This window comes from Pomacea canaliculata, linkage group LG8, assembly GCF_003073045.1.
Source record: "Pomacea canaliculata isolate SZHN2017 linkage group LG8, ASM307304v1, whole genome shotgun sequence".
In the NCBI taxonomy this organism is placed as follows: Eukaryota; Metazoa; Mollusca; class Gastropoda; order Architaenioglossa; family Ampullariidae; genus Pomacea; species Pomacea canaliculata.
Genome location: NC_037597.1, coordinates 5,427,668 through 5,451,579, shown reverse-complemented (window position 1 = coordinate 5,451,579; position 23,912 = coordinate 5,427,668). Strand labels below are relative to the sequence as shown.

General features: G+C 41.3%; 1 protein-coding gene across 8 annotated transcripts in view; it reads right to left on the bottom strand.

Moving 5' to 3' along the window:
* Window positions 1–68: 68 nt before the first annotated feature.
* The window catches only part of LOC112570922 (cyclin-dependent kinase-like 1), a 39,822-nt gene continuing 15,978 nt past the window's right edge, over window positions 69–23,912 (bottom strand). Inside the window, exons 1-10 of one of the 8 annotated variants that reach the window (XM_025249647.1) lie at window positions 12,863–12,886; window positions 4,990–5,233; window positions 4,279–4,400; window positions 3,985–4,057; window positions 2,862–2,952; window positions 2,279–2,479; window positions 2,036–2,118; window positions 1,751–1,807; window positions 1,447–1,599; window positions 69–1,255 (exon numbers count right to left, since the gene is read on the bottom strand). In XM_025249647.1, coding sequence (XP_025105432.1) covers window positions 1,130–1,255; window positions 1,447–1,599; window positions 1,751–1,807; window positions 2,036–2,118; window positions 2,279–2,479; window positions 2,862–2,952; window positions 3,985–4,057; window positions 4,279–4,400; window positions 4,990–5,157 — 1,074 coding nt within the window. In that variant the 5' untranslated portion in view covers window positions 5,158–5,233; window positions 12,863–12,886 and the 3' untranslated portion in view covers window positions 69–1,129. Of the gene's footprint in view, window positions 1,256–1,446; window positions 1,600–1,750; window positions 1,808–2,035; window positions 2,119–2,278; window positions 2,480–2,861; window positions 2,953–3,984; window positions 4,058–4,278; window positions 4,401–4,989; window positions 5,237–6,437; window positions 7,051–11,558; window positions 12,120–12,862; window positions 12,887–23,912 lie in introns of those variants that run through there. The other 7 variants (XM_025249645.1, XM_025249646.1, XM_025249644.1 and 4 more) reach the window with 7 other exon arrangements.

Genomic DNA, 23,912 nt, shown 5'->3' with positions numbered 1-23,912 from the left:
AGTTCAAAATTTTAATAAACTATGGGTGGCACACCCTCCTGGCGCATACAGTAGCACACACATCTAACTGAAGTTTCAATGACTGTATTTTGGCTACATATATGACAAAAGTGCAACATTTGAAAGCAGCAATAATGAAATGCAGATATGCAAATTTTGAATGTGGTCTTGACAGAGAGGCAGCATGCATGGCCATACTGCTTCACAAGCAATTGTGTGTGATGCAGAGCAGCATGACCAAGACAAAACTTCACAATTGTCAACAAGCAGCAGCTGCCAAGTTTGGTCACATGACACAGTGCCCATGTCACATCACACAGGCATAGCTGCCCCATTAGAAGGCCACAAGCAAGAATGGTGGTGCAAGATAAAGACAAGCACAATAAAGCTTCGCCACTAGTACAGATTCCTGAGACAAGCTACGTGGTTTCAAAAGTACTATGAATAAAATGCGCATGCAAATTTGTGAAGGAAATAGAAAGTTTACCAGACGCCACTATCATTTACCCTGGTACCTTGCTTGCTCACTCACCATCTTGCACACACACACATAGAGCAATCAGATCCATCACAAGGAAGAAACAGCAATTTCCATGTCCCACCACAGTCCTTGATTGTTCATTCAAGTCCTTCAGTGTGATGTCACCAACAACAGAGCTGGGAGTGCCTAGTGCTGCTTATACCAACGAAATTCCTTCACATAGCAACACTAGGCAAAACAGTGATGCTTTTTTTCCTGCACATCGCGACGCATTTTTGGTTGAAACGAGCATGTCAGCATCTATGACGGAATGTAAACACTTCTCCAAACTCAATTTATAGAATACTAGTTCTTACCGTTTTATAAATTACTAGCCAGTATTTTATATTTGCAGCCCTTCTGTCATATCCTGTAACATGTCCAATAGTGCTCAGTACAACATACATAGTCCTCTGTTTTCACAGCATCCTTTTAAAGAAGACACCCTCAAACACTGTACATTCTTTGTCCTCAAGATTATCACCACATGAAGAATCATGGCATGGCCTCCGGGTGAGCAGGCTGGATGGTAAGGGATTTGTGGAGGTGAACAGTGATCCTAGTGGGGATCTAGTTCGCATCCGGCCGCTGCATCCCGTGGCCTACAAGTCAGATGTTGGGCAAATGATGATGATTAAAGCGTGGCTTTTGCTTGTTCATGGCCTGATACTTCGGGTTGGGAACAGGTGATGTTGCTGTAGGTGCCTGCAGTAATGGCAGCTGAGGTTGGAAAGTCTGCAAAATAGAATTACTATGTCACAAATGAACTAAGCATTTCTTCCATTTTCCATCAAATAGTTGTTTGTTGCCATTAGGTAAGTATGCTTGCACTGGGTACTAATATACCCTTTAAAAACCTTTCTTGTTCACACACTTTTCAAATGCTATGTAAATGTTTCAGCAGCTATGACACTAAAAACACTAACTATAGGATAGTTGCCAGTTCGAGAGTTGACCTTCTTGCGAACAGGGCCATCATGCTTGCTTGCTGTAACCATTTCCATGTTCAGGTCCATGTAGGGGTGCTCCAACAGCTGCTGACAGGTCAGCCTCTCTGCTGGATCCATCTTCAGACATGTCTAACAAACAACAAACTGCTGATAAATGAATTCTTACATGGATTAATTTACAACCAATAAGCAAAACATTTTTTCTTGAATCTTCACCTTTATGTTAACAATATTTGCAGATTCATGTTTCCATATTATAAAACACTATATCTCTCTTTACCTGCATAAAACTCATTGTCTGAGGTGCAGCACCAGGAAATTTCTCATCTAAAGGTTCCTGAAACAATCATGCATAACATGACCTGGAGATCCATGTGCAAAGTACAACTGTTTAAATCAACTGAGCTGATGTTATCAGTTTGAGAAGACTAGTGATCAAAATGAAATGTTTAGATTATTTACTCATTGAACCACCAATCAAACTAGCTGCCAAGTTACAAATCTATACCATTTGTGCATTGAAAATATGTTTATGAAGTAGTGAGACAATGAACTGGCAACTTACCAACCGATCAGGCTCAGGTATGCTCATCCCCTTAAAGAAGGCATTGTTTGAAAAGATCTGCATGTGACGAGGTATCAAATCACCTGTAAATATGCAAACATATTGAACCTGTTGAACATGTATCTTAAAGCAACATGAATGCTTAAATGTATTTTAATGCTTGTTGTAGATTTAACTGTCTTCCTTTTGTGTCCAATTTGACCTATCTGAACATTAAATTCTGTAATCTGGTGTTTCACTCACCCAAAGTTTTTCTAATGAGGTAGAGTTGGTCAACATCAGATCTTCCAGGCCACAGTGCTTGACCTGTGAGAACCTCTGCAAACACACAGCCTATGGCCCACACATCAACAGGAGGGCCATACTGTGTATCTCCAACCAGAAGTTCTGGTGCTCTATACCATCGTGTGGCAACATAGTCTGTGTACTCATCTCCTGGTCCCGCTACAAAATAAAGACAGAACCTATATAATGAAGTTGCTGTTGATCTTCAGTAACTCTGGCACTTAGCAGTGCTAATAAAACATTAACCCTGACTTTACAATTATGACAGCTATGCAAGTGAACAGCTGAAGAGTATGTTTTTGAACCATTCTAACCAATGTCCATTCAAATTGAATTGCACATGCTTTTTATTTCATAAACTAAGGTGCTTTGTCTACTATCTTGCTCTTTTATTACTACTCACTAAATATGTATGCGAGTGGTCTTTTGGGGAGTCAGAAGTTGCAAATGGTGACATCAAAGAAAAGGTCTTATCTACAAGGCATGCTTACATCTGTCTTAAATGACCTTTTAATACAAGCATTTAATTAATGTCACTCACTCAATATTCTTGCAAACCCAAAGTCGCACAGCTTCACCTGCCCCTGCCGTGTAATCAGTATATTCTCTGGCTTGACGTCTCTGTGGATGGTCTAGAAAACACAAGGATAGACTTGCATAAGACCACTATTAAAAATTTATGAGGAAATGTGGATTCAGCTGTTATATAATATTGGAAAAATGATCATGACAGTGAAATGCTTTTTAAAATAGCAAAAGTAGTACAGGTCATAGCTGATGTCTTCATATATGAACTGACACAAACTGCACATATGTACATATTTAAAATTAACGCAAAGCCATTTATAGTATTACACACGAAGCATTTAATTATCAAACAAATCAAATTTGAGAAGCCTATACCTTCAAAGTTGTGGTCTTGTAATGATAATTCTCAAAACTATTTTACGCTAAAACTATTTTACAGCAAAAATATTCCACCTAAACTGTTCTAGAGAAACTTTTTTCCATAAAAGTGACTAAAAAAATTGCAAGCTGCTTATTATGTATCTGAATTCGGTATTGTTTCCAAAGCACATTATAAACACAGTTTTCCTTTCTAATCTTTGCTTCAATAGATCATTTCCTAAGATTGCCCAGTTGATGAAGTGCAATCGAAAGTGTCCTAGGCAAACCACATCAATTGCAGGACAACCATAAACCAGCAACATTATGGGCCCCATTTGCTTGCAGATAATCAACAACTCTTTCTAGCATGTACAGAGAGCTCTATTCATCAATCAGCCAATTATAACAAAGCTTTCCAGCCATTTATAGATTTATGGATTTAGGATCTTTCCTGCTAAACGACCACATTTTCGTTCCCTGCATTTAAAGATAACAAAATACCTGCTTTAAAGATTTCCTACAGCTGGAATGAATGCTTATGAGCCTGACTATCATAAAGCTAATTTGAACACACACATGCTTTTACCAGACAACCTTTCAACCTGAATCAAAAGCATAAGTTTTTGTCTAGGTTTATACCTAATTATTATGTTCCTCTCAGTGTAAACTGCCATTTGTTGAGAAATATTACCATTGTTAAAATTTTGTTGATAGTAAATGGTTTCATGAGCTTTGCTAATAACAATTTAAAGCAGAAGGTAACAGTAAAGACTTACATTGTATTGATGACAAAAGTTTACGGCTAACAGTGTCTGGTAAATAATTTTCTTTACCATCTGCTCAGGTAATCTGAAATAAAAAAAATAGCCATTAATTAAAGTTACGATCAGATGTCAAACATAAATATCAACCTTTGACCATCTTCATGGCAATGACAATACTTTACTGATACTTGTGGAAATTGCACACCGCTAAAGCTCAACAATAATAAACACAAAATTTTGCTTTACATGCAACCTGATCAACAGCAAGCAGTAAATTGCAAACACCAAAAGATCAGAGTGACTGACCCACGAGGATGTCTGTCAAGCTCATTCAGAAGCGTGTGATCAACGTAGTCAAACACTAGATGCAAACGTTTCTTGCGGCGGAACACTTCTATCAGACGCACTAAGTTAGGGTGCTTCAGTTGCTGCAACACACATGCACACATCACTCATAATCAGTCCTGTAATCCTCCTTAACATCCTAGTGGGTGCATGCTCATGCATTTATCCTTTTATATTCAGACTTTTCAGTACTAAGTCATCACAATCATGCAAATAATGTTCGTGCCAAAACAAGGTGGATGTCAGGGAGAACAGAATGCATCCTAATGGGAGTGCAAGGTTGTGTAATATTTCAAGACAGAAATTCATGCAGCACCCGATTCTATCAAAGGCAACAACAACTTTTCTATGATAAATACAGACTACATTTAAATCTTAAAGTGCTGCTAGATTAGGGTTAAATGTCATTCACAAGCTATGAACCTGTATGTCATGCATGATACATCCATTTTCATACAACCAATCAAACAGCATTAATATGACCACCAAAGTAGTGACCACTATCCTTTGTGATAGACACATTATTTCCATTCTTGGCATACCATACTCTTTGCACTATAACATAATATATGTGTATAATGAATCTCTATAATATGCTTTAATACAGAAAATCACTTTATGCAAAATATGCTCAACTGCCTTACAAAACAAGAAAATTTATGCATTACCAACCTTTAGCATTCGAATCTCTCGCATTGCTATCTTCTTGATTAGCGGATCATCTTCTGATTCAACAAACTTTTTGATGGCAACCAACTGTTGGGTCTCCTTGTTGCGACATTTGAAAACCACACCATATGAACCCTCACCAATCTTCCCAATTTTCTCGTACTTCTCCATTCTGTCCACTCTGTCACCTCCACCAAAGCCAGGCCCACAGTTGGGTGGATGTACCGGCTGTGTGTCTTTTCTTGGACTGTCAACATAAACAGGGAATCACATCATTACTTGGCATCATGTGTGATGTCATTAAAAATGAGACAGAAAAAAAACTTAAACATGCATTCTCTTATTTTATACTGAACAATTTTCCTGTTTTAAACTCCCATTACCCTAACTCTACAGTGGCAGTCTTCTCATGCTGCAGTTTCCATTACAGTTTAGAAAAATTAAAAAATGCTTATTTTTTTTCTAGTAAAATGGTTCAAGTATTTCTAACAATCATATTATTAACTCAACACTAAATATATCCATTAATCAAGAAACCAAACACATTTTTTACCTACCACATACATCCATCCATTAACCTTTTAATTTGTTGCTTTGTTTTTACTACATTAACCAGTGCATTTGTAACCATGTCATGCATTGTTAAAGTCAATTTACTTAAAGTACATGCTATAACTTATGTACTTAAAGTACATGCTGCTTTGGTGTACCTTTTTATAGATTCTCGAATTCGTTAACTACTCACCAAACTATTTTACTAGATCTAAATTTTCTCAATAACTCAGGAAAGTTCATGTCCTTGTAATGAATAAGAATAAAATGACATTTACAATTCTTTTAAAGCAAACACTACTAAGTGCCAGATGAGTACCCCAACAACAATACACCTTACATCCAATAAGTAGTTGGATGAAAGCCAAGTTTCTAGCACCTGAAGTCATAGGAACTTTAAATAACCCTTGCTTTCAAGTGTAACATCTGCTACATAACAGCCACAAACAGGTTATGTCCTTAACGTTTACTTTGAGTTAATATATAGCACTTCATTAGTGTCAAGAAAGTCTTAAATACTATAATAGCGAAAATGAACAAAACACTCAGTTTTAACTCATACAAAGCAAGTGTTAAATAATTATAATCCAGCCTGTGTATGCTTGTGTCCTTGTATGAGTGCAAGATTTTATGTGCAAAGAGACAAGATTGTGCAGACGCTTTTCAATCTTGTGTAAATTGATACAACTTTTCGCAACCAGTTTATTTTTCCCTGTGGCTCAAGAGAACACCTTGAACATAGCAAATATATAAATAATGCATCAAACATATGTTGCTTTGATCAACTGATCAGTAATAGCAAAATCGCATGCCAACATATAATTTTTCTGTACTTTTCTTCTCACACTGAAAAGTCGCGCCACATGCACACGCAAATAATTTCGTAATCGATAACGCACCTTTCGGAGTCAGCCTTAGCCACAAATGTGTGCTGTGAAGTAACAAGAATCACTCTGAAGGTTGAAAAACAATCTTTGAAGAACTCTAGGACACCTCTGTTTGGCACGATACATTTGTTTACACAGTTACTAGCATACTTCCAGCGGACTGTCAACCACAGACAACAATTTCCTCTCTCCTGCGCCTTTCACCATCCACTTGGTCGGTGACGAAAGTTATATTTTCTTTTTCACTTATATTTCTTATTAAAAGCATGACTAGATACCACAGACACCATAGGTTTACTTGAATTTGCCGAATACAGCCGATATCTTGTAATAATTCCCAATCAGTCAAAACTCATCGGTGAACACTTTGTCAGCTCCCAACTATTTCTTGCCGCCATGATGAATGTTGTGCTACAAATTACTACGCACGCTAGAATCGACGCATACTTTAAAATAAAAATCTACGCAATATTTACAATTCCGAAAATACAATCAAAGCCCTTTTTACTTACTTTGTTGAAAATAAGATTATCAAATAATATACTGAACGGTTTTAGATAAATAATACGAGGGTATATATTTCTTTGCGTCAAGATAAAAGTGTGTATCGAATGTAAACTTCTCATTGCTAATGCGTAAAGGTCATATCCTAGGTGACGTGGTACCACGTGATGTAAATACGCCCTCGACAACGCTATTGTATCCCACAAGCCATTCCTGCTGGCGACATACATACACTACATATATAATCGCACGTCTTAACACAAACTAACGCACCAGTAAAGATATAAACATACTATTATATCGCTGTGAAGAATTGTAGTCTGAAACACGAGTAAGAAAAAATTGTATGGCTTACAAACTATGATTGATTTGCGCGTGCGTTTGTGTGTGTGGTTATAAATAAAGTCGTAAACACTACAGGTCAACATTTGCACCGTCATCCTGTCAACAAGCGCGAAATGACTCAGGCAGCGGGACCATCGCATGCGTTTGTCGCATTCATTAAATGTCCACATAGACTAGAATATTGAGAAAAGCCTGAGTTTTAATATCGCTAAGATTTTTTTACTTCTGCTTGCTTAATTTTCTTTCGATCGATCCTTAAATTGATTGATTCACTCACCAGAACCGGTTCGATTCCTGTAAATGTCTGTAGAAACAACGCCTATAGTGACTGTGACAATAATAACAGTATGTCCCAACCCAGCAGCAGGGTTCATCTTTCTGGTAAAAGGTGAGATGCTAGACTGTCTTCTCGGGACCAGCTATAGTTTTTTTTAATGGCAGTATACTCATCTCTTCTCGCTTTCTATCGCTGCTTTAACTTTCCCCAGCCCTCTATGGAGTCAAGTCCCATTTCGTACAGCTGGGGAGTTAACTGTACCACACAGGTATCAAACCAGCACACAACCAGATCTGGACACAGACGCGATCGGTTATCTGCTTTCTACACAAGTATCACTGTCAGACTTTTGATATTACACTACCCAGAGGTATATAAGTACCAAGACTTCTCCATGACATCACAATGACTGCATTGTCCGACTCTTGATATTACCGATTCTGGACACCACACCGATTTTTTTTTTTCAACAGCTAGGTTACCGCACTGCCCTCTTTTGTTCAATCAGCCGCCACGGCATCAGTTGGCACAGGTGGCCCTTTCTTTCCTGCAGAGCACTCATTCGAACACTAATGCAGATAATGATACTTGTTCGTCACCTGTTCGACTGTAATACTACTATCAAAGAACAGTCATTACAATAGTTCCCATCCATTCCTCTACACGAGAAAAAACGAGGCGGGCGTCGATAATAATGTTACTCCGTGGTTTCTAGGAGGTAAAGTCTGTCGTGCAATTCTACCATGCAGCCATCAACATTGCCAAGACCTATGATTTCACCCTGTCATTAGGCACCACAGCTGTTGGGGGCACTTTTGTTACCGAGATTTCCACACAATAAAGACTTTCCACTTCACCGGTAACTTGTTTTAACACGTCGTTGAACTGTTCGACATCTCAGGTGTCCGCTAGAGTCGCTAGCGATATGCAACCGTCGCAAGGGCTGTGGAGTACTTAGCTAATATTTATTATGGTGGACCATCAAATACACTCTGTTATTACGTGACTACATTTAAGGCAAATTTGGATTTGGTCTGTCATAACTGTAGGGAATGTGACAATGTTTGACAAAGTGTTCTAGACATCCATCACCGACAAGATATATTTGTTTAAGAAGGCCGGACACAGATTTTACCGAATGAGATGTTGGTGTCATGTTCATAGTCCCATTCAGGTTCCTCCAGGTAGCTAAGCTCTTTCAGAAGAAACCTTGGGCCAAGTTGAGCTTCTGCTCATGCGTTTAAAAGTTTTTCTTACCCGGGAAAAATGTGGCGGACATCTGACTAGTTTTACAAAGCATCATGTGCAAACTTTGTTCTACTCGGTCAAACTTTCGAGTACATTTTTACGAGAAAAAAGACAACGTGCTGCACGTGAACAGTGACACACGTATTGTGAGCTCAGCTCACGAGGTCTCAGAGTCGAAACGAAGTCAAGGTGTCTCGTCTTTACTGAACTGTTCATGATGGCGGCGTTGTAGTGTCTGGAAAAGATAGCCCTTGGGGTACAGTCTCATTCTTGAAGAAAACCATTGTCTCCGATAATAACTTGAGGATTACATCTTCATCTTAATGCAACACTCCATTGTCATCCAAGTTCAAACTTAAGACTGCTCAAGTGTTTCTTCTGAAGGAACAAGCATACGTGTTACAAAAGCCATCTCCAGCTCGCAACACTTTCCCTCGCCATGTTCACTAGTGTTCACTCAACCAACCCACAGCAACTAATACTGACATTCAAAACAGAAATCAATGACATCGTGTTTAGGGTTTGAGATGGTGTTTAGAGTTAGGGGCCGGGGTTCACAGCTAGGGTATCGACTTTGCTATAAGCAGACTGCGTGAAGTTTTATGATTTCCATAACTTTGCTCCCTGCTCGGGATCCTGTCCACCGCGATGTAGGTTGCTCAATGGACCCACCGCTGCTGGAAAATTTGTAAAGTTAACGACTTTATTTATTTTTAAAAAAGTCAATAACAGAAAAAATAAACAGTGAAACTAGACATCAGGTGCAGAGGAAGAAAACTTGGTCCAAACACGTTGTCCCACCAACCCATGGCGACCTTTTCGTCGCCGATCTCACAAGTGCTCGCTGGAAGACGAACCGTTGCTTATACCCAGTTAGACAAGGTTTTCTAATTCAAAAGGCGATGATTTGGTAAGTGATCCTCGCCTGTGTGATAGATCTTCTACCGGATAAAAGTCACCCAACACCCTATTCTTGGATGACTTCTATTTACTGAGGACAAAAGGTAGGTCCTCGGTCTTCCAGCCATGTGGTCCTTCTAACAACAAAATCTTCCACCACACAGACCACGGACAAATTAAAAGAAAACAACATCAACATGATTAAGGTTGATAGCGAGCTTCTCTTTTACACCAACACTGGTCGTGGTGTCAGCAAGTCTTGACATACGATCCGGAAATATACCCACGTGCACCCTTTACTTGAAGACTTATTATCTCTGAATTGTGAAGGTGAATTGGCATGGCTGCGGGCATGGACATAAATGACAAGAATGTTCCGTGTCAGCTAGCTCTTCAGAGACCGGAATTTCTGTATTAGAATTTTTTTTTTCCGTCAATCACAAACGATTTCACCTGAACAGTACACTGTATACTACTCGGAGGTCTCGGAAATCGCGTTTAAGCTCCGTGATGTCGGGTGTTCAGATCCCTCTCTCGCATTCTAAAGAAACAAAAGCAAAACACCGCTGAGTCATGGATGATGATCATTTGGATGATGGATCATTTGGATGATGATGGCGCATTGTACTTGCCTATCCAAGCCTCATAGACAAAAGTGCATCTCAAAATTTGAAATAGAAAGGAAGGAATTGAAGTGTGTGTGTGTGGTAGAGAGAAGATGAAAGAGACTGAAATGTGCGAGAGAGAGATTGAAGGGATGTGTTTGCGAAAGAGAGAGAGATTAGGGGGTTTGTGAGAGAGAGAGAAAGGGAGGCTGACACACACCGTCAATGCTGATAGTACTTTCTCTGTAACCAGTACCAAACACAAGTGCTAAATTATTTACAGAACAAACATAGCCACTGGTGCAGGCAGGGAGGAGAATAACTATCACTCAACTGACAGACAGGACAGCATTGACCTACAGCCACAGCGACGCCACTCTTCCTCCAAAGCCGACGGACACAAGTCAACGCAGTTCGCACGGCCACCTCAGCTCTCTACTTTCAATGCCGCTGCTCTATCGGCATCAAAGACCTGAGGTGTTCCTCCCGGCGTCCAGAAGACCAGGTGATCACCACCAACATCCCCCTCCCCGACTTCCAAGACTGACCCTGCTGTGGGTGAGTACCTTACTGTAGGGGTTGGAGAAAAGCAACGAGGCATCGCTCTTACAGAAGCTTTGACACCTGCCTACCTTACGTGACTACCTCTAGCAACCAATCAACCAACCAACATCAGTGGACGCCATTTTGCAGATCAAATTTTTTCTCCCCTTTTTTGACAAATGGCAAGAGGCTAGAATAATAGTGGATAATGACAATTGTAAGCACCCCTATCGCATGGTACTTGGAAGCCATGTCACCAATGAAACAGTAAACTTACATCTACTGTTACATTAACTGTCATGAAATCTTTCTGTTGTTTCCGTGCAGTCGTGCGCGTCCCACTGTTAGTAAAAAAAAAATATATATACAGCAGGTTTACGAGATAGTTTGGACAATCGCAATTTGGACACAAAGGCAAATTTTGCGAAGTTAATATTACAAGGTGTTATTTCATTAAAAATGGAGAATAGGAAATATCAGAAGGGTCAAGTTTGACGGCATAGCAACACTTTGCTATGGTGTAGCATCACTTGACAACAAGAGCAAAAACACACACACACAGCATTACTACCTGTTGTATCAAGGTAACTATAGACACATGAGGCATCTGTATTGTCGACATGGACAAACTGTGGCAAATAATAACTCACCCGATGTCAAGACCTGAGTATGGCTCTAACTTGTACAAACTGTAGCGTGTAAGATACTCACCAGGTGTAACGACTTCAACATGTACTATGTCGTATAATTTCACTCACCAGGTGTAAAGACTTCAGCATGTACAGTGGTCACAGTGTAGTATAATTTCCCTCACCAGATTGCGAGACTGAGTGCCGCTCACCTGTACAATCTCTGTCGAATACAACACTCACCAGGTGTCCAGACACGAACGTCGCAATTCTCGTCAATATTCTTCCCTTTTCCTTCTCCGGTCGTCAAAAGACTCGCACTAGGATGTGATAATAGACTCGCTGGAGGTCGACACACAATAGCACTACGATTTCCTTCACTCCATTTGGTAATGAGGCCAAGATTTTCTCATGTTTTCCACAGGCAGTGGAATTTCCGAGCAGAACATTCCTGGGAGTGTTGTGTCCGCTTTACACACATACCACACAGACTAAAGAGATGTTTAAACAAACAAACAAATAACTCCTGTTTAGTTTTCACAACTCAATCATTAGCAGTAAGCAATAACAACAACTGCCGTATGAGAACAACAGGTTTCCCCCGTGACTTGCAGTCAAAGTCGGTTTGTTCACGGCTTTGATCGTCTCTTTGTCAGTCACACAACTTGCTTAGGGAACATTTATGGAGGGAGTGGCTTGCACTGTCTAGGCCTCCTGGACTTTTAATGTTCCTGGTAAATCTCACTTTAATATAGTCTGGGTCTGAGTTTCACACGTATACTTTATTATCTATATTTTATTCGTAGATGAATGGAAGGGTGACCCTTCCCTTTACCGGCTTGAGGTGGGGGTTGGGAGGAAGGGAGGGATAGCTCTGTGGTTGTCTGTCTTGACTTGTTGTGGGTTGTGTGTCTATTATTTGACGCGTGCGTTTTCATTGAATTATTGCTTATTGTTTTCATCTACAGCTTCCTATTGTTCTATCAACTGCCAGTCTCCTTTATCTACCGCAATAACGATTTTTGTGCAACTTGAGTTTCGACCTCAGATATTTTACTCAGGTTACATAATAGTGAATCACGAATCATTTACTCATGTTCTGTGTTTTAGGGCCACAGACAATTTATTCTCGTCATTTCACGTTGTCCTCAGGATATTTACTCACATCATATGATGAAGCAAAAACAATTATCCACCGTAGTTGACTACAGATCACACATCTTATGAGACTGGAGCTCCCATAATATATAAACCTCCGACGATGCTGAGTCACAAACCATTTACTCACGTCTTATGATATTGAGCCACAAGCCTTATGCTCTATGTCGGGCACTGACTATTTATTTTCAAATTTTACATTTATTATTACCCTGTCCTTTAACTTACCTCGAAGCGAAGTAAATATCGGATCATGTAAAATATGGATCCAGTTTCAACATCGACTTCCTGATACGAAATGGATGACCGACGAAGTCAGACAGGAAAGTCAATGTCCCGGATGTGCTAGGCAGGATCATAAACACCAAAGGAAACCTCGACACGAAAACATCTAATAAATAAACAGTGTGGAGATGTCTTAGTGTGTGAGCGCGTGCGTGTGTGTGAACGAGAGAGAAACAGATAAAATCGGTTTAAATTTACACAAAAATACAGTATTTGTCTGATCCATACCCAAATTGGCCAAAATACTACTTTTCGTCAACGATAATATTCTGAGTTATATTTGGCGAGTGTATGTCGGTTCAGGTTTATTTTGAATGCTCAATTTGACGGTTGTAGAGATATAAATGAAATATAGAAAAATATACACAGGTCAAACTGTGACGCACCTCTACTATACAGAGAAAACTTGGAAAATGTCTTCATCTGAAAGATAACCTATGAGTGAGAACCAAACTACAGAAATATATAGGCAGCGAAGGAGGAGACGGAGGAACGAAGGACATGGCGGGGTCTCTCACCTCCCCCCGTTCTTTGATCCCCCGCGCTTCTGTGCTTTGTATGAAAGTCACCCGCACGACGTCGGGTACCTCGGCTACTCGGTAAGTAAAGAATTTGTTGTTTCATCAACACACAAACTTGGACAACCACTTAACTCTGTACATCTCACACAACAACGTCTGCCATCATTACACACACGTGGCGAGAACTTTCTATAAACAAATCACCCGGCCTCAACAGGGTTGTTCAACCCGTTGTTATTTGCCCACCCGGCTTCCCCACCTCAAAACGTTATCTTTGCTGTGTTTTTATTTGTCCCCCGACATGACAAACCCCAATAATCGGAAAGTTCAACGCCCAACAAAAGAAAAGATTTGTTCAGTGGCACTTCTACAACCCTAAGAATACTACATGCTACTCAACAATATAAGACAACGGTTGTGAACAAGTGTCGAGTAAGTACTTGAGGTTTTACACGGCACCTGGAAACGTGTAAACAAACAGAAAATAACTAGGAAACTCCATGCCGTCCGCTATCTTTAATCTTTAGAAATGTAAATGGCTTTTCCATCAGCAACAAAACACAAATCACTTGCCATGGGAGAAAAAACTGTCAGAGCAAGACTTTACTTCTAAAGTTTCTACGTGACGTTTCAGACTCACTGGAGGCGAAAAGGATGTGTGTTTATGGAGGGTGGGTGGTGAGAAAGTGAGATCGCGGCAGTGAGGGAGAAAGTGTAAACAACGGCTCACGTACAATCAAAGGTTCATTCTTTACAGATCAACCCTCGATGGCAGAGCGCCTGGACCTGGCTCCAAGTAACGACAAACAGAAACTCAGTAAACTCGCTCGAAACATAAATCGTTTAGCCGCTCCTGTACGAAAGAAGGACTTACTTTGTTGGTCGTGACCCCTCCTGTAAAATAAAAAGTGAGCGGGCGAGGCGCAGATAGCGAGAAAGTGAGATTGATATAGATGTGAGTGTTTGAACTTGCATATTACAACCTAGCAGTAAGAAAACAAAGTTTAATGTTTCTTAAATGCAGATGAAGTGACGTGGGTGACGTGACAAGTGTTGTTATGTTCCCTGTTGCCTGGTTGGCGTTTTGTCCTCTGGCTTCCATCGTCGCGCATGCGTACTGATACAGATCATTTTTCATTAATTTTTTTATAATAAAATCTTGGGCAAAGCCTACCATATTACCTTTGTATCAATTATCTTTAACCTGCAAATTCCATTTTTTGTTCTCTGCTCTCAACTTTTGTCCGCTCTTCTGAGCAGTCACCTGCAAGCACTTCAGAGAAAGAAGGCTCGCAGCGCCCCCTGGGCAGAGGCAAGGTAAGGCCTTTAAGCACCTGCCTTACCTGTAGGCTTAGCACAGATTTTCATTATCACACCTGTACGTTTTGCCTTTCGCAGCATTCGAGCGGTCTAGGGAGGCAAACCACAGCTGAAATATTTATACAGTTGTTACTCTCATGGTTATTTTATTACTTGAACTCTAGTGTTTACATGACTTGTCTGTAAAACGCTGTGTCACTTCAAAAGTTCTTTCGCCATTTATTGACAAGGACTTGGCCTGCTGGTGAGACAGGTGTTTGATACAACCTTAGCTAGAGATCCATTAAACATTCAAAACTCTTGTCCGAATCTCCAGGATGATGAAGAAACATAACCCCTGACATCAAACGTCAAAAACAATTCTTGACGTCAAACATCTAATTTCTGACGTCAAATGTCTGATTTCTGGCGTCAAACATAATTTCTGACGTCAAAGGTCTGATTTCTGACGTCAAACATAATTCCTGACGTCAAAGGTCTGGTTTCTGACGTCAAACGTCCAGAACAATTCAAGATGTCGATCAAGAGTACAAATGGCAAAGCGATGTTTAGTCGATGCAGACTGAAAATAAATAAATAAATAAACAGCTTATGTGCATGGGAGCGGCGTCAGTTAACGACTCGAAACAAATCCTGGAGTGAAAGGGGAATGCGGCAGATAAGGTTATCACGAGGTTAAGACGGACGGCCATTACAGGAGCACGCCTCGCCGGGTGATTGACGGGGGTACAGCGCACAAATCACGGGTACGTGCTGCAAGTCTGTGGCGACGGCGGCATAAAAACACACCCCGGGTAAGTAGCTACTTCTGTGCTCGGCGTTATCTCCGGGTTACACAAGGAACAAGATTTGTGGCGCACGCGCTGGCGTGTGTGTGTTAAAACGTCGCGATTGAATAACAGACGATGACCTGTCCAACAGGGGCCGACAACTGCGCAATGTTGCGAAGCCAGCGTTATGGTGGCTAGAACTGTGTCACGTGTGAGCTCCCATTACATTTGTTTTTCTCCATTTTCTTGTTGCTCTTCCACAATTTCAAATTCATAAACACTTTTCACCTTCACCTTATATTTACCAAGCTCCAGACCCTACTGACCTTCGGGCAGGTGGACGTTGTAAGTGGTTCATCATGTCTACAGCACGGCATGTGTAGCCTGTCCTTTTCTTCCGTCACCTGATTCCACTGATCTCTTGCTGGGGAAGTGACCTTCTGTGATCACTTTCTATGAATTATGAATAAAGTGTTTATGTTCACTTCCCATCCCCACCACAAAACTTGTGATCAACACCCTCACCCGTCCACCCACCTTCACATACATATCTGCGTAATTTCTTATTATCTTGTTGACTACGCGACAACTTCTTAGAAAACATTGGGAAAAACACCTTTCAAGCACGGAATTTTCCAGAAAATTCAATATTAATTAGTCCTGATTCTCTCGCCCACCCGGAGACCAGACTGAAAACAAGCAGATGATAGAGGAGAACAGACAAAAGGAGCAAAGAGTAGAGTAGTAGGGAGGAGGAGAGCGAGCCAAGGGAGTGTTGGTTGGATGTTGATCTAGGGGTACAGTGCTTCGATACCCGCTGTTTCCCACCTCCCACGTGACACCAAGCCGCCCTCTAACATCAAAGGTAAAATCAATTCACAGACGCAAGCAGTAGGAGACAAACTGCGTTTGATTCTGTTAACAGCATCTCTCCAAACCTTTGTTCTGCGCCATTGAGCAAACATTAGACGAGGAGGTGGATGGTAGAGTTGGGGGAGTTAACGGCACAAGACTACAAGCTATTGTGTACCCATAGTCCAGTCACCCGTAGCTTTCTACCATCTTGTCAATTTCTTCTCCAAACAAACAAACAAACAAACATTTATAAGACGGCTCTTGGCGCTTCACACAAACGTAGGACTCCTTGATCTTCATTCCCTGATTGGTTCCACAAAATCCTCTCTCTCTCCTCCAGATTCCCTCCTTCTCCCTTCTTTTGACCATCTGGGTGTTAATTTTGACAGCAGACGATCAATCAAATCACACCCCACCCCAACCACTACCCCAACCTCCACCCGACAAGCCTCGTGGACGCACAGTCCATGGACTGCAAGCGGCACGCGCATCACGTGACCCGACCTCCACCATGGACAAGGTTTGGCGCTCGCCATCGCAAACAACTTAAAGGCCGAAGTCGAAATGGGCGTGTTTTCAAATGGTTTCGCCCGTGCGAGGGAAGGTAGGAGTACACGGGGTCAGTACCAGCGGTCAGTCTTCCCTAATTGCTACCCTGGCCCCGAGGCAGGGTGGAGATCGCAGGCGATAAACCGTCTTTCTCAGCCGAGTACTTGGGTTGGCGGTGAGAAAGCTGGAGTGAAACGGTTGGCAACTGAACATACTGTCACAGTCAGAGTTAGGACCGGCAATTGAAATGTATTCTCCATCAAATAAAAAGAAAATAAGGGAGAAAGAGATGAACAGCGGAAAATGACACAAACACAAAGACAACTGAATTTTAAAAACTTTATTTTGATGCTTCGTGTATCTGTTTTCATCTCTCTATATCTTTCTTCACTCATAAGGGTTGATAATATTCACAATATTCAGTTATTCATCTGGTGACTGACATAAAGTACATCTGTTTGAGTGCAATGTTCGTACCTTTACAAATGGGGAACAATTCACACTTGTAACACCTGTAACACCTGTAACTCAGAGTCCATGTTTGTCTGTTGGTGAGTACAAGGTGAAGAAAATTGTAGGTCACGTTCATGCACATTCAGTCTCGTGCACCTCTTGGCTTCAAGTGAACATTTCAAAAATGGGTGGACACGTGCTGATCATCTTTGGTTGTCCTACCGGACATAATATCGTTTGTATTTTGTAACTAGTCTCCGCTAGGTGACAGTTATTTTGCAAGTGAAAGAATGTACCTTGCACTACATCGGGGATTATCGCCATTCAATATTTTCAAAAATGTTTATTGTGCCAATGTGGGACATGTAAATGATACATTTGTGAAAAGCGCCAGTCTGTAACAGTTTCACTTCAAACAAAACAGTTTTCTCTGACCGACGGGATCAGTGTGATGACAGATGCAAGGCACACATGTGGAAAAACTTCACATCACACTGATGATGTTACTGTGGTAGTATCGACCCACAGTATCGCAGAGAAACTCATTGTGAATGAAATAAAAAAAAATTGTACTCAAACTAGCACGACGCGGACAGAATGCGAGTCTGGAAGAGTCAGATAGTCACGTGGCCGTTCACGTCATGACGTGACGTAAGGCAGGTGAGATGTAGCCACGAGGTGTTATCGTCGTAACAGACAAGTCTTAGAGCGAAAACATACGTACTTTGATTACGTAAGAGAAAGGACAATGTTACGCAACGCGAACTAGAAACGAGTGACAATTAGGCAATTGAATTACGTAACACACGCAGAGGCTGATGGGACCTACGTCATACACTAACTGTAGTGTGTGATTGGTTGTAATGGTAGGACACGTGGTATGTCTGACCAATCGAATGCATGAATGCCACGTGCCAGATGTTTCGATTTTGAGTTTGAAGGCAAACTCGAGGCTTTTTGCGATCAACTCTTGGGGAGGAACATCGAAGTGATTTCTCAGCTCAAAACTTCGCTACCTGGATTTACCAAACAGTGTGACCAGTCTACAATGGAGAAAAACCCAACGCCACTGAAGAAACGCAGTAAGAAAACTTTGGCGGACGGCACTGTTAAAACCTACGAGTATAATGCTGTAACAAAAGATACACGCTTGTTTTTGATGATGAAGAAGCAAGAAAAATATTTAATGATAAGTTTGAACTTGGCTAAAAAAATCGGGATGTAAGTCCCGGTCTGCTTTTTGTCCTCTCTACTGGATAATTTCTTGAGCGGTGAAAGTCCTGAGTTTCCCTGCAGTCAAGATAGTGATAATGTACCCATACAAGAACAAACATCATCAGCAATCCCATGTTTGTTTGTTGGTGAGCACGACAAGGTGAAGGATATTATTGATCAAGTTCATGCACATTCAGTCTCGTGCACCTCTTCGCTCGAAGTGAATAATTCAACAATGGATGGCATGTGCTGATCATCACTTTGGGCTGTGCCAACAGACATACTATCATCTGGAGCTCGTCATCCCCACTAGGTGACAGTTATTTTGCAAATGAAAGAATCTACCTTGCGTACATTACGTCGGGGATCATCCCCATTCAATATAAAAAAATTTCTAATTTTGCAATTGGGACATGTGAACGATACATTTTTGAGGAAAAGGCTGCCACGGTTTTCTGCAGTCGTTGACGTCTTGAAGCGCCAGTCCGTCGCAGCTGCACTTGCAGCAGAACAGTCTCCTGTGGACGATGGATCAGTGTGATGACAGATGCACGGCACGCTTGTCGGAAAAATTCGTATCACACTGATCATGTTACTTTAGGACTGTCGACTCACAAGGTTGTAAACCTCCAAATATCACCAAAGAGACGACGTGTGCACCCAGCGGCACGAGGCAGTGGGATGTGAGAGGATGTATGCAAGTATGAATGAGTCAGTGTTAGAATTCAAAGAACACGTCACGATCGTAACGTGACAATAAATAAGTTAGTAAAAAATAAAGGTGTTAGAAACATCAACGAGAGGTGGCACGTCGCTAAGAGTATCAAAGCTGGATGAAAAAACTGGCGCAAGGTAGTAAAAGTCAACATCGGCAAGACGTGGCATCCTCAGCTCAGCGACAAGACAGCAGCGGTCAGAGATCATGTGTACTGGTGTATAGATCATTGCGATGGCGACCCTGTGAGACTTAGGCACTTGTTGGATGATGTATTACACATTTCCAAACATCCATGACAAGTGTAACCAAGGCTCACCTTGCAGGCAATCGCTCTATATACCATCTCTAATAGTGCTGACTGATCCTGCTGCTGTCAAGCTGCTGAGCGACTTTCTACACGGCCATTTTGTATAAGCATCCAGAGACTACGTGATGTCTAGGGACACATTTTATGTTGAAAGTTTTAATAATATATGTCTGATGTATCTGCCTAAGCGTGTTCATATTAAAAACACGATGCACTATGACATGCGCATGGGTCTCGCTGTTTAGACTGGAATGAACACGTTGATAGAGACTCTTACTTCCAATTATAACAAAGCAAGTTGTACAGCACAATCGGAGACAACTTGGACAACGCACATTAAAAAAGAAAACTTATAATTTAGTAGAGATATCTGGAGATGTGTCGTTTGAACAATACAAATTTGATTCCGAACATGAGAAAATATGTTAATTGAAACAACAGTAGTTCTGATGAAGATTCGGAAATTAATAATATAATTTAAATAACAAATTCCACCATCATTCATTAATGAGATAATAATTTACCATCAATGTTTGTACTTCAAAACTGAATTGTTGTTACCACGGTACAGCTCCACACCGATAAATGTATTGTCTATATAGACATGTTCCTTCCAGTCTAAAACTGCAAGACCTACTCGTATTTATCGCTGATTTTTATCTTGTTCACTTTACATGTTTGTTATTCTGTGATATCAATTGAAGGATGAGTAATAGTGTTTAAATTTTGTGCTTCCATTGTTAATATGTGATTTTGCTTTGTTATGTATCAATCTGTACGGCAGTGCCTCCAGCCACTGATTTTGTTTGAAAATTCAGTTGTTTTTATGTTTGTGTCACTTGCGCTGTTCATTCTTCTCTGTTTTGTATATTCTAGTTTTGTTTGTTGGTGGAGAATACATTCAGTCCTAACCCTGACAGTGTGTTCAGTTGGAAACCGTTTCACTTCAGCTTTCTAACCGCCAACACCAAGTACTCAGCTCAGAAAGACATTGCATTGCTAGACTAGAGCCTGTGACAGTAGGTTCACACAGAAGCCGTTTCGCCTCATCGCTCAGACCCTGCGGCAAGTACAATGGTCGGGTGAGGAAGAAGTTTTGTTGCCAGGCGGGTCGGCGGTGTCTCTGATCTCTACCCCGCCTTTGTCCAGGTACAGTAGTAATTTGAGACGACTGGACACAAATAGCATCGCGTGTACTCCTACCTTCCCTCGCACGGGCGATACCACTGTCTTCTGTCCTGACAGAAAACTTCGGCCTTTAATGGCGCGGTGCACGGACCACTGTAGCAGCACTTACCACCCAGAATAAAAGACTGGGAAACTGCTACTCGAGACATAAAGTTATCCCCGGGGTTTTCATCGCACAGCTGACAGGGGAGCGCAATCGGTGGACACCAAAGGAAACCAACATAAAATGAATAACAAACTAAAAAAAAAACAACAACAGACCGTTGTTTCACAAAAGAACAAAACCTGGACCAGCCTTCATCCTGACAGAGGGATCATTAAGCATAATTTACTACTATTTGTATGGAGAGCGGCATTTACCTGGCATTTTTATTTGAGCTGAATTATTTTCACTATTACCGACAGCACAAGTTTTCTTCTCTCCTCCTACCCTCACCTTCATGGATAACAAACGATGTATAATAAATAAAATATTACAACCTGCAGACAGCTAAGTGACTGCTCCAAACCTTACAGTTCATTTCATCATTCTTTAAAACACTCTGGAGAATTCTTTTGTACGTACTGTGTGTGGTGAGTGCACTGAGCTCGCTAAATAACAGGACAGGTGTTCTGTAATTACACATCATTACGATGTATTGTAGTTTACAACCGTCTGCACCTTTCTTCATTCGAGAGAAGGCGTCAAGGCGTGTCGTCTGTCGTCTGAATGAAGCATAAATCTGTCATTAATCTTACCCCACGACTCACACTTACTCAAAACCCTAACCCCCAGGTCTGCTCCTAACCTTAAATTCCACGAAAAAAATTTGTTTTTAAAATTTCACCTCGTGCAAACATTGTCCAGGTGCGTGCACGTTCTGACCGAACTCAGTCGTATTGAAGGATGTTTTTTTTGCATGCGGAGGGGCACAAAAGGTAGTGATGATGATCTGCAGGCGACTTCTCTTCTCCCATCATTCCTTGCTCTCTAATTATGTTCCCAAAATAGCATGGAGTAAGCGTGGGTGTGGCATCTACCTGTCGTCTGCCGGAAAGAAAGCAGCAGAGAGAAAAATCTGACGCGATAAAAACGAGTACCTCGGGTCATGATCACGTGTGGGAGTGTCAGGCAGCCCGAGGTGATTACGTGCAGGTGAGACAAGATAATGACAGGTGAGACAAGATAATGACAGGTGATGAGAGGTGACCCGGCTCAGTCACGCCACCGCTGACCGAGAGCTGACGTCACCATGAAGCCATCAACGACCATCAACGACCACACGTTAACGACTCTTTTACACGTTCCTTCTCTCCATCGCTCAGCTTTGTACGAGGTGATGAACGCTCACGGTTTTCTTCGGCGCTTTTTTCTGTTTCCATTTCTAGAGACTTCTGGTAACTTGATTAAATATTATGTTTCAAATTGGACTGTAACAACTGGGTCTGGTAATATCAACATATAATATAACAGAGGGGTGTGTAGAGGGGTGGCGAGAAAAAAATAGACCCTGTAACCATGGTTTTGCTTCACAAACAAACCCAGGCTGCATTACCCAGCGGTGCTGTTTAAACATGTTGCCTAGCAACGGCGCTGCGTTATCTTGGAGATGCTCACGTCTGTGACTGACTGATCTGCACTCTTCCTGACTTAAAAAAAAAAAAAATCTTACATAAACAAGTCAAGTATGTCTTTGATTGTGGCCATAATCCTCCAGGTGAGAGAACCTGCCATGCGTAGTGTAAACGCCGCTCGTTTTCCTCCCTACCGTCCCTCCCACAGCAATGATGATTTATGGCAAAGAACTTGATGATGATATTATATTATTATATTACGTGGCCACCCCTGGTGTGAGTACATCAAGCTGATAATAGAAAACGTGAAACCGTTCCTGATCTCTCCTGACTGCGGTGCACGCAGGTGACAGTCTACCTGTCGTGACGAGCACCGAGTAGGTCCAGACAATCATCACCTGGCTCCTTACATCAACATCGAATGTCTCCAGACACGTTAGCGCTTGTCCCACCAGGTGGCGCTGAGATCCATACAAAGGTAAATCGTGGACATCCACGACAGAGGAACCTACCTGCCATGTGATTGATCGCATGCAAGAAAGTTTCATTCAAAGAAAAAGTGGACAGGTGGGCAACAGGTGTATCATGCCGAACTGGCAACTAAGGCAAAACAGTCAACAGATGCCACGTGTATGTCCAGCGATAATACAACCAATCCTCACTGGACTGGTGATAGGCACTAACCCTCAAAGAAAGAAAAATTAAAGAAAAATATGAGAAAACCCATCTCATTGAATCTGTTATTTGGAGCGAACTGCACCCGACTGTGAAGGTCTCAAGTATGTTTACAGACTACAAGATCCTGGGTCCACATCACTGTAATCAGGGTGGGGGCTAGTGTGGGGCTAGGGGGTAATGTTGGAGAGGAATATTTTCACAAAAGGCGCACGTGGACAAAGCAGTTATTAGTAAAAGCACACCCGCCTATTACCGGAATTATTACAGACTTGACTGCCATTGTGTAGAAATTGCTGGTCCACAGCTCCATCATCATGGTACCACCACAAAGTGATTGCTGAACACACCCCCAACCACTCACCACCTCAGAAACGGTCACGGGTGGGTGGGTGGATGCATGGGGTAGAGAAACCGGGTAGCCTGCTGACTACCACTACTACTGTTGTTGTATTCTGGGTGGACAAGGCTCACTGCACCAAGTGAACTCACACACAAACGCACAGGCAGCAATGACAAGACACACAGACAACTGGATGACACATACCCTGCAATGTGTTTATAGTTTAAAAAGCGACTGGGATAAATAAATAAAGGTAAATAAATTCTCTAAACTGACCAAATATCTCTAAACTTGATTGATGGTCATCAATGCCGATAGAAATGACAAAGTTTTTCAATTGTTTGAGACTCGAGTTAGTCTTGACCATGTTAATTATAGTTATTATCTTAATAAATATTTTAATAGTAGAGGTTTTTTCTAAAGATAACGGACAACTTCTAACCTAAATTAAAATTAAGATTTCCGTTTATTTTAGGGAAAGCCTGCATGCACTTTCTAAAATAAATAAATAATGAAAGGTCGTCT